Source organism: Pararge aegeria, chromosome 3 (genome assembly GCF_905163445.1).
Source record: "Pararge aegeria chromosome 3, ilParAegt1.1, whole genome shotgun sequence".
Lineage (NCBI taxonomy): Eukaryota > Metazoa > Arthropoda > Insecta > Lepidoptera > Nymphalidae > Pararge > Pararge aegeria.
In genome coordinates this window covers 16581031-16594998 of record NC_053182.1, presented here as the reverse complement: position 1 = coordinate 16594998, position 13968 = coordinate 16581031, and the positions used below count along the sequence as shown (strand labels likewise).

Genomic DNA, 13968 nt, shown 5'->3' with positions numbered 1-13968 from the left:
AACAAAAACTTACGTAATCATAAATTCATATTTGCAGTTAAGTTTTACTCACATATGTCAATGTTATCGACGTAGATGCCACAAAATATTAAAAAAATACATTGTTTTTGCGCACATTTACTAATAAAATTAAAGGTAAACAAAAAAAACAAGAAAGCTCCTGGTCAATAATAGTCAGCATTCAATCAGATTTCAATAAAGAATAAGTAATAAGTAGGTACACTTAACTATTTGCCTGTTTTGAGTTGCATTATAACACCAGAAGGCTAACTTCTTAATAATTAAATCGTTCTATAATAACCATATTAATAACCTAAGTGAAATTAAAGTTTTGAAAAAGTTTATACTGATGTTTCAGCAGAGGTATTCTTTTTAAGTCCGCTACTCCAAGAATCCTTGCGCCTTAGAAGGTCACTCTGAAAATCATCCAGAGGAAATAAAAGCAACGCTTCTACAGATAATTAATAATTCTAAATAGTAAGAATAAAGAGATATTTGGGATTTTAGCGTTGGTTGAAAAGTGAAAAGAACTAGGTCCAGTAAGGTCTAGTCTTGAAAAAATATGTACAAAAGGTAAAGTCTACTTTCAATAGATACGTAGAAGCATGCTAAGAAATTATGCGAAGACACTGACATGCAACCTATAATAAGTAAGTAGTAGAAAATAAACTACACGGATAATATTAATCAACATTTAAAGCAGACAAGAATTAATCACACATATATATTACAAGTGAAAATATAACAAAGATACTGTAGTTGTAAAGAAGACTCGGATGAATATCAAAATGGACAAAAATTTATTCTTAACAACTACCTACAATCGTTAACGTGACAAATATTATAAAACTTATGAGCGTTCTTATAATAAATTTGATTTAGTAGTTATTATAATCGGAACACTTGAGAGTGATTATAAAACATTTACCAGATCTGTATCCAAAGAAAGTTAACAATTAATATAGTGTCAACGAATCTTTACCAAAGAAAATTGTGTTTTAAGCGAACACACATCATTTTGGTTTCATACTCACGACTAAATTGATGAACATAACACACAGGATATATCTAGCATTTTCAGTAGGTACAACGTAACAAATTTGTAGTAGATACAAATAAGTCAAATTTTAACCGTATCTACAAAAGTGAGCTACAGCTAAGGGTATGTTTCAGGCACTCTTTTCTGTGCGACTGTCTGTCACGATTAAACATGTATATTTCTGCGTACCAGGGTGCAGCTTTTGATATCACATATATATAAAATATAAATATTATGAAGATTATTTCAGATAGCTTTTTCCTCTTGACAGGATTTTTAGTATTGTGAAGAATGGTCGCATAGTCAATATGTTTAAAGAAAAGAGTGCCTTATGACAGGTGCGTTTCATGCCGTGCTTCTTCGGGGTCATAAAATGAGTTCATGTTAAAATTTGGTATCATTGATGCACACCTTCACTGAGTGATCGTCTTCCTCTACTTCGTCCATCGTAGAGAGACGCCTTTCTATTTCGGATAGTGCGTTCTTTGATATTAGTTTCTTGTGTTTTATGCTGTAATATTTGGGAAATGTTAAATAAGTACGTCATCAGTTTTACTTGCAAACATTTAATATTTACATCATGAATTGGTTTATATTTTCTTAGTTATTATTTTATCAGGAAGATACCATCTTTATAGGTTTATATATGGAAGAGGTTTTTAATAGCTATCTACTACTATCTAGGATACTTACACTTTTTTACCGGATTTCTGCTTTGAATCTTTTGTATCGCCTCTATTTTTGAGTTGATTGCTATTAACCTGTTTCCAAATTCCAGTTTTATTCATCTCTTCTGATATGTTTATTGATGCCAAAGGTATATTCATAATGTTTCCATTGATTAGCGGAATTTGTAAATTTTCTTGAAACGCTGGGGGATTACTCTTGTTGGTGTCCTACAATTTAACAGTCTAAGAATTGTTTTAATCAAGTAATCCTGAAATCTATACATTTGAAAACAAAACTATGATTATTTAATCACATGAATATGAGAAATCTCGTTGATAATCTTTATGAGTGCGTCAACATAAATGGTTTGAAAATCATATGCTAGGTAATCTTATAACAGAGTGTCAATGTTGAAAAAAAATAGTCTACCTGTACATGTGGGATGATAAATATGTGCAAAATGTGGTTTTGAAATGAGCTTATTTTCGACAACAAAAACGGGATAGTATTGAATACCGTCCCACCTCAACATCGCTGAATTCTCGTAGTTCGTCTTCATTTCTTTTAGTCATTTCTGGCATCACGTCATCTAAAATTTTCATCTCACGTCTTGTAAAAAAAAGGTCGAGAGATTTTCTGATGCCAATCATTACCACTAGCATTAATGGGAAAAGAATAGACGTTGATGAGAAAGACTTGATCACCCAAAGACATACGAGACAAGCCAGTTGAATGGCAGTAAACAGGTGAACACGTCGAATCGGGACCTGAAAAAGAATTTGTTAATATAATTGTTTGATATACTACTTAATTATACATAATGTTTTATCAGGCAAGGAAAACTTACTTGTCTTAAGAACATGTGATCAGGTTGGTATTTCTGGGGCATGAACATTATTAAGATCCTATCGAAGAATTGAAGACCTTTCAGAGACGCTACTCCCATATACAGAAATACACCAAATAGTACTGGCATGGGTATATGTCTCAAAACAGGTGTTAATACTACTGAACAACCTATTGTTAGGAATATAAGGATATGTGTAGCTCTTTGTTCTCTGACACCTAGAAATTGCGGCTTTTCTCCAGGCGCGGCACATTCAGATTCTACCTTTAAGGAGTTCACATGATTTATGCTAAGAACTGTCGCTGCCACAAACCACGGTAGTCCCATAATGGAGCATATTTGTATAAGAATCGCCAGGACAAATAAGTCCAAATGATAGCCACATCCTTTTTTTAGTTTGTTTTCTTTACGGTTTACAATCACTGCGGTTATTTGTTGATCCATAAATATTAAGATGGTTCCCAATAAAGCAGGTAATATGGCAACAAGGGCAGACCAAATTGGATTGCCGTTGAAAGGAGTTATGACCCATTCTCTTGATGGCAGCGTGGGCTTAAATTCAGAAGGTACCTCCAATTTTGGTGTCTTTACGCCAACTTTGTAATCCAGGAATGACATGGACAAAATGGCTATGATAACGGAAAAATCGCTGATGATCTGTCTGACCTGCAAAATAAAATGTTATGAATACGTGTTTCGTTTTCATTCTTAACCGGAAATAACGAAGACAAATGATACCTTGGATGGAAAGAAGAGAGAATTTTTGAAATCTTTCAATATAATTGAGATTGCAAAAGTCCCCAGGAATAAAATGATTGACATCAAAAATACATCAGGTACGTATACTTTTGTGTCACATCCTCCGCCTGCTAAAGTACCGTTGTACAACTAGAATAAAAAAAACATTACTAGTCATACAATAATCTTTTCTACTGGCTAGTAAAACTGAATTCAAATTTTCTAAGTAAGCTTTAAATCAATTCATATTTTCGTAATATCTAAAAAAAAATATTTCAAAACATAATGACCTCGTTATAAAAAACAACATACCTGACAAGACGCCTTATCAACGGTCGTCCAATTAAATTGCTCAGGCATTCTTGAATAATTGCTCGGTAAACAATAACACTCGTAATTGAGAACTTCATCGGGGCGGGTTTTCAGAGGAAACTTTTTGCCAATAGAAATTACATTTTCTACGGCCTGGAAAATTTCAATTTAATATTAGATTTACACAATTAAATACATGTATATGGAATTATCATTTGTTATAATAATTTATACCTTGTATATAAAAATGAATGCAATCAGTGTTGCAAAATTCTCTTCGGTAAAACGTGTTATGTAGCACACCAAAGCACTTGCATCAATCGCTACTAAAGTAATGAGAATTATAGTAGTCCAAGTGCCAATACAAAATCTGAATGACATATAATTCCATCCGATTTGCTTGCAAAATTCGAATACTATAGTTTCAAACACTAACACGGGACCAGTTGAACCTAAAATTGTTAAAGGTTGCCCTGAAAAGAATCCGTATCCCATGCCGCATACAAATCCAGACACCAGAGATTCCATTGCTGCCATATTTTTGCCAGTGGCTTCACCCAGTAAACCGCCAAACGTTATAATTGGGGAAAGGCAGGCAAAATATAGAAAAATCGAGGAAGCAATGCATTGTAAAGCTAATGCATCTTTGAAATCTGACCAGTACCAAGGCATTTTTCTTTTAAGATCATTCATTAAACCTCCGAAAAGTCTTCCAGTTCTAGCCAAACCAGATTCCTCCCTTTGCCTTGCCTCTTCTTCTTCTTCATCAAGTTCTTCTTTAGGATTATTGTCATTTGGACGTTTACGTGGATCTTGTGAAGGTATGGCAGCCGGTGGTTCAATACGAATGGCAGGATCCCACTCACCAGGTGGTAGCACTGTGACTGCATCAAGAAATTCGTCTATGCCCGCTAATAGGTGATCCCTCTTTTTAGCCCGGTAGGCTACTTCATGAAAAATTTCATCAGACATTAAAGTAGCCATTGCTCTTCCGATTTCATGAAAACTTGAATTGCTATTAGGTGGTCCGAGTAAAACGAACATAAATCGAGTAGGAACGGGAACTTCAGTTAAGTCTCCCATAATTGTTCCTGCTTTAAGCCTTACAAAAGCAGAGAGAGATTTTTCTAAGAAATCCACTTCACCGACAAGGATGTTAGATGCTTCAGCGCCAGGAGGTATTTTACGCATGAAATGGGTGTTGCATTTGTGATTTATGTCGCCATTTAATGGCAGATCACCTGAACTGTGATTACGATGCATAGATAAATTGCTTGGACTTTTTACCATTCCTTCATCGTGTGCGGCACCTAGAATATTGAAAAGTATGAAAAATATATCATGTTCAGGTCCTACTGCAAGTCTCAGTAGAGTAGCAGTAAGTTATTGGATTTGATACAAAATTTTAAACATCAAGATAAAGATAATAATTAAAAACGTAAAAACTGTTGATGTTATGATTTATATGTACATAGAAGAACGAAGTGACTTTGATTTGAAAATCTAATTAAAAACTTTATACTAAGAGAACTCATGAATAAAATATAAGAAACAAAGCAGAGCAAAAGCGATATTCTTAAAGTTAGCAACGTACGGCTAATGAAAATGTTGAAAATTCATTTAGCTCAAATAAAAAATGAGAATACGAAAAACATGAAAAGTTTTAGTGTAGAACATTTAAATATAATTGTAAATTAGAATACATCGATGAAGACATATTAAAGACAAGCGGTTACCCGCATTAGAGATGCCTAGGAATCGGCCAAAATCTCCTTTGTGAGTACTGCTTGCTGTACTGCTTTCTTCCACTGTAATATAACGCCAATTTTTCACAAATAAAAACAATTTGAACTCTATACTTCAATACAAAAACGTTATTGAATCACAACACGTTTTAACACCATTTGTACATATTATACAGAGTGAATAAATAAAATAGCTGGATAGTGCTTGCGTGTTATGTGTCAGTAAGAGGGCGTGATTTAAGTGATTTTGTGCACACGTCATCGTTACACGCTTTTCCAGACCTGGGACGGCTAGGTATGAGCCTCTTGTGTCAACAGCATGAAGAAAGGGCGTATTTGGAGCTGTAGTGGACTCCCGACAACTCCTCGGACTGGAGCGTCGAGAGCCACCTTCCTGGAAATCTGACATAAGATTGTACCGTATTGCCCAGATAATAATCCAATTTCATTTAAAAGTATGTTAGAAAATGTATGACAGGAACATTTAGAAATATACTTACTCTTACAGGAAGAGTGATTTCTCCCTATATCTGCTAAAGACCGTATTAAAGGTAATCTAGACATGTTGTTGTGGTTTCGTCTTTCGTGTTGATGCCTATGTCGTCTCAATAATGCGTCTTTAACTTTCTCTCTTCTGTCGTAAGCTAAAGCGCCTTCAACGACCATGCTATCAAGAACATATTCAGCAACTTGTTCTAAAGAACTCGCTTCTAAATCGAGGATAACTGATCCATTTAAAATGAGACTTCGTAATTCAAATAGTGAGTGTAGAGAAAGCGTAGCGACATGTGGTTTAGACCATCTATTACCGCCTTCTTCAACGTCTTCCTCAAATTTGATCCATCTAGCTGTTTCCTTCCATTCTAACTCGTCTCCTTCTTTAACAAGTTCTTCCATTTCAGAAAAAAGTGGATGCGATTCAAAGGAGGAATCGTCGACATCTTCACCAAGTATAAATTGCACTCTTTGTGCAGGTGGAGTTACTGAAATAAAACAACCACTTGAATTGTAAAGAGACAAAATGTTTTTTTACATTTAATACTTACGGCATGGGGCACCGAAAAGTATCAAAAAAAATTACGAAAAATGTACTAAGAAAAGATAACATTTAAAAAAATATATAAAGGCTATTTGAAGGTTTGAAGTTCTAGGCGAGAGACCGACCATGCATTCAAATGTAGCTTCCAAATGTTCGTGGACAGAATATAAAAAATTGGTAACGAATGATTTAGTCATGCTTGATTTGATTTTGCGATGGTTGATGAGAAGAAGTGTTATTAATGAATGGTTAAGAGAGAATTCTAAATGAGGCGCGATTTTCGTCTTACATGTTTCGCCATCATCCGTTACGCTAAGTCTTCTTACTCGAGCCATTATTGCTGGGCCTACGGATTTTAATCAATTGTATTTATTTTTTTCTACAAAATATTAACGACTGTTAAAATGCGACGAAGATTTTAAAAACACCAATGGCATTTTGTTTTTCCTATTTTGTGAGTAGGTACTTGATTTCCAAGGTTTTTACCAGTTCAAGAATAATTCTGCTATAATATTTTTATCATTTCCATTATTGAGTACCTTATATCTGATTTACTTTCATCTCTCAGCTAACGAACTTTTATATAATAACTTTTGGAGTGAGATTACAGGGGAGGTAAATAAGTTCTATTTTGAGATCAGAAATAAAATGAAATTGTATTCTTGGGGTCCCAAATAACTTTAATATTTAATATTAAGATATCGGATTGGATTATTATTAGGATAGAACATGAGAATCAAACGATAACACCATCGCTTGATTTTCGTTTTCACATGACAGAGTTCGGAAACCGTTTGATCGGGCTCAAACATTTCTCGAAACTTATGATTGATGTATTATCGCAATTGTTCTTATTTGATAAATAGATTGATAGTACTAGCAAAGAGCAATACCTACTGCGAATTTAGCCAATGTTGCAGAAGTAACTACTAATTTTAAGGTTTTTGGTTACATAATAATATACCTTTAGTGTTTTCTAATTTTCATCTACTTTATTTAAAACGACTAAATCAAGGACTTTAATTTAAACATTGAAGATCATTTGGAAAGGCCGTACTGGAAGTATAACTAGTAATCTAGCCACCGACTATGCCTTTTATCTTTGTCATTTAATCAGGGTTTAAAACTTTTTTGGATACCTACTACTTCTATCTATATAGGATATCTTTTATGTAGCTTCTATAGTCTTAGATTTCTATAAAATTAAATTTCTCCGTTGTCGGGTATCAGTTTTAAAGTTACTTATGTCCGTAACATGATTTATGGAAAAGGGTATAGACAAGGGCGGATCCAGCTTTGGCGTCAGGAGGGGGCCACATAGTCGTGGTCAAGTCGAGAACTTATAATTTAATTTTGATGCCAATAGATAGAAGTAAAAAGTAGGTATTTTATTAATGTACCTAGGTACTGTACTTAAAATTTTTTATTCTTTATTTTACACTTGCAAAACTTAACCTAAATAACTTTTACATATACACGTACATAATGCCATCTTCTCTTGAAGACATCCAGAGAAGAATTATCACTCACGAAGTGAGGCAGCCTATTTATATTCCACAACCGTGTTGAATGATTTGCCATAACAGCTAGTGGTATGTCGAGGGGTATGACGCAAAACTCCGCAAGAGTGAAGGGTTCAACAAGCTCAGGGGGGGGTCATGACCCCTCCTCCCCCCCTGGATCCGCCGTTGGGTATCTATACCCAACGGCGGATCCAGGAGGAATATTCCTTAATCTTCGGGATTTCAGCAATACCTACCAGACGAAGTTGCTGGCATCTGCTAGTACTATTATATCAAATCACTCTAAGGCTCTTATAATAATGATTACCAGTACCAGGTCTCTCGGGATCTTTCTCTCCATTGCGGTGGTGGTGCTTATGTTTGCGATGGGAATGTCTTCGCGCGGGTACTTGGACGCCTACAAATACTGTATGTGCTCTGTGTCCTGGAAAATAAATATAACATTTTCATCATCATCATCATATTAACCCATTACCGGCCTAATAAAAGACACAGGTCTTCTCCCACAATGAGAAGAGTTCAGACCGCAGTCCACCACGCTGGCCCAGTCCGGATTGGTGGACTTCACATGACTAATGTCATTATGGAGGATTCTTAGGCATGCAGATTTCCCCACGATGTTATTCTTCACCGTTGCATTATACCATTTTACTTAGGCATACGAAATTTGGCAGATTGGGAGATGGAGGCATTACTAATACAAGTCGCTAGATGCTTGTACAGTCAGGACTTTTTCGGTTTCATTCCGACCGTCTTCGGTTTCTCTATATAGCCGGTTTCCCTTGTGAATATTCATAACATCATGCCTACAATACCTAAGCACACATAACTACTCTGTAGTCTGTATATTCATATAGCACATATCGTTCAATAATTAGATTAGGTCCGCAGAACGCTCAAAGCAAATTATCTTATTATACGACCGACGCGACGGCAATCTGCAATCAAACGAGGACCACTTAACCGAATCTCGTATTGTAAGAATAAATAAAGCTAAGTAATATTCTTATGGTATGGATAAAAATGCCTAGTTGGTCTAGTGGTTAGCATCTTCGACTTAAGATCACAACGGCCTTGTTTTGAATCGGACTAAGAATAGTAAGGTATTGGATTTTTATGTTATAAAACCGAAGTTATGAATTTGGAGATATCCACACCCAGGGCTCGAAAAGAACGTTGTTAAGCTGTCGTTAAAGCCCACCATCTCGCATAGGTGGTTCTATGCGCTAAAATTATGTCTCCTATCAGAAACAAGTCCCGTAATATAGTAATATCTTTATTTAAAAAAAACGTATATCCACTCGTACATAACATTATTGTAAAGCCTTGCCTCCTGCGGTAGTTTAAACTGTGTTACAAGGTAGGTATATTTGGTGTGCGTGTGCGTTTGCGGGTGTGTGTGCTTGTGTGTATGCGTGTGCGTGTGCATCTCTGCTGTCTGCCTGTCTGTCTGTCTGTCTGTCTGTCTGTCTGTCTGTCTGTCTGTCGGCGCGTCTGTCTGCGTGTCTGTTTGCGTGTCTGTCTGCGTGTGTGCCTGTGTTTGTGTCTATGTATGTGTGTGTCTGTTTCTATGGGTGTGTACGTGTGTGTGTGTCTGTATCTGTGTGTACTCGTGTGCGTGTGTAATTTTTGATTGTATATATTGTACCTAATTGACATTTGATCTAATGTTAATTATAAACACAGTTTTTGTTGTACTGGTGGTTGGAGCAAGATTTTTCAATAATATGGAAAGACATGGTAAAAGACATTGATTACCCTACTTTTCGTATTTAATTTTGTAAAGTAAGTTATCATAAATCTATAGAGCAGGTGCAGTTATTCGCCACAGTGATATTCAGAAGGACTGGAAGAGACGCCATAAAGTCGTATTTCGCTTCGACTACATACCGCTTACCATCTAATCAAGCCTTATTCAGAGCAACTGAAGCTTTGATTCCTATTCATAGATAGAAATAAGAAGGTGTCGCCCGTTATTTACTTCGCGTGGAATGACTGTTTTTGGCAAATAAGTTTATTTATTTTATTTATTTATTTATTTATTTATTTATTTTATTTTGTGAACAATAACATATCTTAACCACTAATGAATGAAACGATGATCACTGTAAAAGTATGAAACTGCGTAACAGTGATCACGCCCACCTCCAAAACTTAAAATTTACCACTGTTCACTTGATATTTATCAAAAAATCTAAATACATTCAAAAATATTAATTAAAATAAAATAAGATACAAAAAAAGGGATACAAGAAGTACTTACTAAAATTGTTTCCCGCGATGAAAACTAGCCTATGTCAGACTTAAAAAAAGCTAACACAGCGCCAAATCTTATCAGGTGCAGCTAAGTAATGAAAAGGTAACATTTAGAAAAAACTTTCCAATCGATTGAAGAATTTATAAATTACACCATATAGATTCTCCTGCTGTTCGCGGAATATAGCAAATTAAGCTTTATTTTCATAATACCTAGTATTCCCTATCTAAAGTAGGTATTCTATGTTCTTGCTCGTACTATCGTTCAAATCTGCCACACCAAACAGATCTTCGGCAATATAGGGTACATTATTACTAGGTATATTGACTTTTTAAACTTAACAATTCTTCATTGTAAAGTCAACATCTCCTGAGGATGCTCCGGTTTCGGAGCGAAACGAGCGCAGAGGGTACACTGCCAAAGATCTGTTTGGTGTGGAGTATAAGGATTGAAAAAATTACAAATTACACCATACAGATCCTCCTGCTTTTCGCGGACTATAGCAAATGCAGCCTAATTTTCATAACCTTAAAAGAAATTAATATACCTATAATAATAATCTGGACTTCTACATACATGTATGTCAGATTTTAGGTCAAGAGCAATGATAACGCTCGGGTGTGTAGTGCAAAACAAAAAGTCTATAGATTTTAATTAGTTATTTATCTTGTAGTGTAGAGTATAGAAGCTACATTCGCTTACCAGCTGTGAATTGTTACTAAATATGGTAGTCAGATGGATTTGTATATTTAATGGCGTAGCTTTAGAACGGAAACTTGGACACTAACAACCGTTCTTGTTTATTAATCAAAATTCTTTAACGTTCTATGGCATATAACAATCTTGTCTAGTGCGTTTGAAGTTATTAAAGTATCACTTGATTCAACGGTGAGGGAAAACATCGTGAGGAAACCTGCAGGCCTGAGAGTTCTCCATAATGTTCTCAAAGCCGTGTGAAATCCACCAATCCGGACAAGGCCACCTTTATGGACTACGGCCTAAATCCTTCTGATTGAGGCATAAAAGTTTGTAGACAAGGATTTAATTTTAAAATTTACATTCATAACTTAGGTATACATTTCTAGATAGGTACTTTTATAGCTTGGGAATAGGTACGGCGGAAAATTTCATAATCTCGCAGGATACCAGAAATTCCAGGAACTTAGATATAAATTATCATCACATTATCATTCGGTATTGGAAGCTCGTAACTGGAGATAACATAAATCATTGTTCGTCTCGATGCATACGACACGTGAGTATGATGCGAGGACTATCAATCAATAACTGAGTGCCAGCCTTCGTAGTAGATTTATGGTTCTCAGTAGGATAGGCTTTCAAGAAATGACATACTATGTGAACATAGTAGCCACGAGGAGATATGTATATGTAGCCTACTACATTTTTAAGCGTCCCGGTACGATGCTGTGTAGAAACCGATTAGGGGTAATGGTTTAATACACGACTGACAGGTTAGCCCACTACCATCTTAGACTGCATCATAACTTACCACCAGCTGCCGGATTGACTAGCTTTTCAAACCCTAGCTAGCACGGGAACATGGAATTTCTATTCCATGTTTATTATTACACATATATTATTTGGATATTATTTCCACTTGTGCGCCAGTACTCTGAGAGTTGATAAACCTTTGGGAGAAGTTAAATTTTTATCCTTTCCCTGAGGAGATAATTGTCTCCTGCCCATGCTAGCCGTGCAGTGGCCACCTGTTTTTTCCATGCAAAATAACTATACGATGAGTCGTCAAAAAACCTAGGTACCTAAATATATAAAACGTAATATCGGTTGTTAATTTAGGATGCAAATTCGCGATATTATATTATCATTAACTACATATATCGACTAAAAATATCTACATTATAAAGGAGTTACAAGTAGAGTATCTATGAATGTAAAATATTAAATATCACAAACTATCAATTTAAAAAAATGACGTAGAAGAAAATAAACAACTACAGGCGGAGAGCTTTCTGGTATTCCTATTTTTATTTAATTCTGTAATCCTTTGTTGTAGAGTCGAGTGTACTTAGTCTATAAATCAAGCTTATGATATTTGAGGTTCATAAATTCCTACCAGAGATATTAATTTGTAGGTACTGTGTAGGTATGTACGCAAACTAGATAGGTAAGGTTGCAAATTGGAGACATATTGAATTGGATATTAATATTATTCAGAACCTTCAATCATGTTTTGATAAGAACCTGCCTAAATATATAAAACGTAATATGGTTTGATAAGTTAGGTTGCCAATTCGCGATATTATTAGAAATATTATATCATTAGCTACCTACTCGTATATCGATATCAAATAAAAATATCCATTCCAGAAAGATTCATCCTCGTCAAGATTGATTACTTTTTCTCGGAGTTTCAAGTATGTATATATTTACTTATTATGTCATTGATGCGGGACTAAAATACCAACTTTACATAATAATTACAAGAATAAATATAACAAGCAACTTTTTTTTATAGGAAACAAGTAGGTACAATTATTTATAATGTTACAATAAAACTTATAACCAAGCTTATAACTGCGTAGAATAGTGACAAGAATGCCGGCTGCATATACGCATTGAATAGACAGGTATATAAACAAGTGTTTCTTTTATTCCTATTTATTTATACGAGCGGACCCCAGCGCCATCTGTCGGGCTAATTTGTGAATCTAAACCATTCAGGGTGCCACCCAAACGTGTACCAAAAAAATCATTCAAGTCCGTCCAGCCGTCTAGGAGGAGTTCAGTGACATACACACGCACACAAGAAATATATATATGAAGATATATTTATAATATATTCATATCTACCTCTCTTCCAGGCCACCAATGGTTTACGCCACTGTAGGTATATTTAGCGATAAGGCCGCCAAATTCTATGCAATGTGTAAACTCACCTATTATTTGCAATATTTCCTGTATTTTTCTGTGGTGTACAATAAAAGTGTATTCATTCATTAATACTTTTATTGTATTTTATTTAATTTATTTATTTACACTGTTTATTTTTACACCACTCAGAAAAACAAGACAAAAAAAAAGAACAAACACATGAAGAATGAAGCAGGATACAAAAGGCGGCCTTATCGCTAAGTAGCGATCTCTGCCAGATTGTATTATAACACAAGTAGGTAAATATGTACGAAGTAGGTACCTTCTTTGTGAAACTAAAAGATAAATCGTGAGTAAACTAGCAATGGGTTAAACTTCTTAGCAAAGTAATTAATAGTTAGTTGAACTGAAATAGGTCATAGAGACTTTTCTGTTTACCTTTTATTTGTATCATTCATCTCGAAGTCTTCTTACATTTATCTTTGATACATGTACCTAAAACCGTAAGGTCGGGTATCTAAAGTGGTAGTAAAATATTTCTTAATTCAAAAACAAAGCCTACCTTACTACTTTACCTATTTAAATAAAATATCTTTCGTTCGTAAACTTAAAACTGAAGCTCATAGCTTCAAGAAACGCTGCCAAACGCGCCCTAGTCTGAGAAGCAGAGACATAATATAGGTATTTCACGAGAGGACATTCGACTACGGATTACGAGTTTTTTTTTTATTACTACTAATTCAGAGACTCAGGAGGATGGTAAGTTGAAATGCATCGCCTATAAACAGAGCAACAAACACTTCCCAGGGCATGAGCATATCCTGCAACGTGCCACCAACCTAAGATCGAGTCGTTAGACTTTCCAAGTCTCTGAGAACATTATAAAGAACTCTTGCAAGTTTGGTCACGTTGTTTTCCTTCACAGATAAAATTTGCCCCGACCCGG

The 13968-nt window shown here is 35.2% G+C and overlaps 1 protein-coding gene across 3 annotated transcripts in view; it reads right to left on the bottom strand.

Moving 5' to 3' along the window:
- Positions 1-13968, bottom strand: part of LOC120637381 (sodium bicarbonate cotransporter 3) — a 64522-nt gene continuing 50554 nt past the window's right edge. Inside the window, exons 3-14 of one of the 3 annotated variants that reach the window (XM_039909202.1) lie at positions 8226-8336; positions 6679-6735; positions 5851-6333; positions 5633-5752; positions 3840-4915; positions 3606-3758; positions 3294-3443; positions 2556-3221; positions 2233-2475; positions 1733-1935; positions 1451-1550; positions 1-416 (exon numbers count right to left, since the gene is read on the bottom strand). In XM_039909202.1, the coding sequence (XP_039765136.1) occupies positions 342-416; positions 1451-1550; positions 1733-1935; positions 2233-2475; positions 2556-3221; positions 3294-3443; positions 3606-3758; positions 3840-4915; positions 5633-5752; positions 5851-6333; positions 6679-6735; positions 8226-8336 (3437 nt within the window). In that variant the 3' untranslated portion in view covers positions 1-341. Of the gene's footprint in view, positions 417-1450; positions 1551-1732; positions 1936-2232; positions 2476-2555; positions 3222-3293; positions 3444-3605; positions 3759-3839; positions 4916-5341; positions 5414-5632; positions 5753-5850; positions 6334-6678; positions 6736-8225; positions 8337-13968 lie in introns of all 3 variants that reach the window. The other 2 variants (XM_039909203.1, XM_039909204.1) reach the window with 2 other exon arrangements.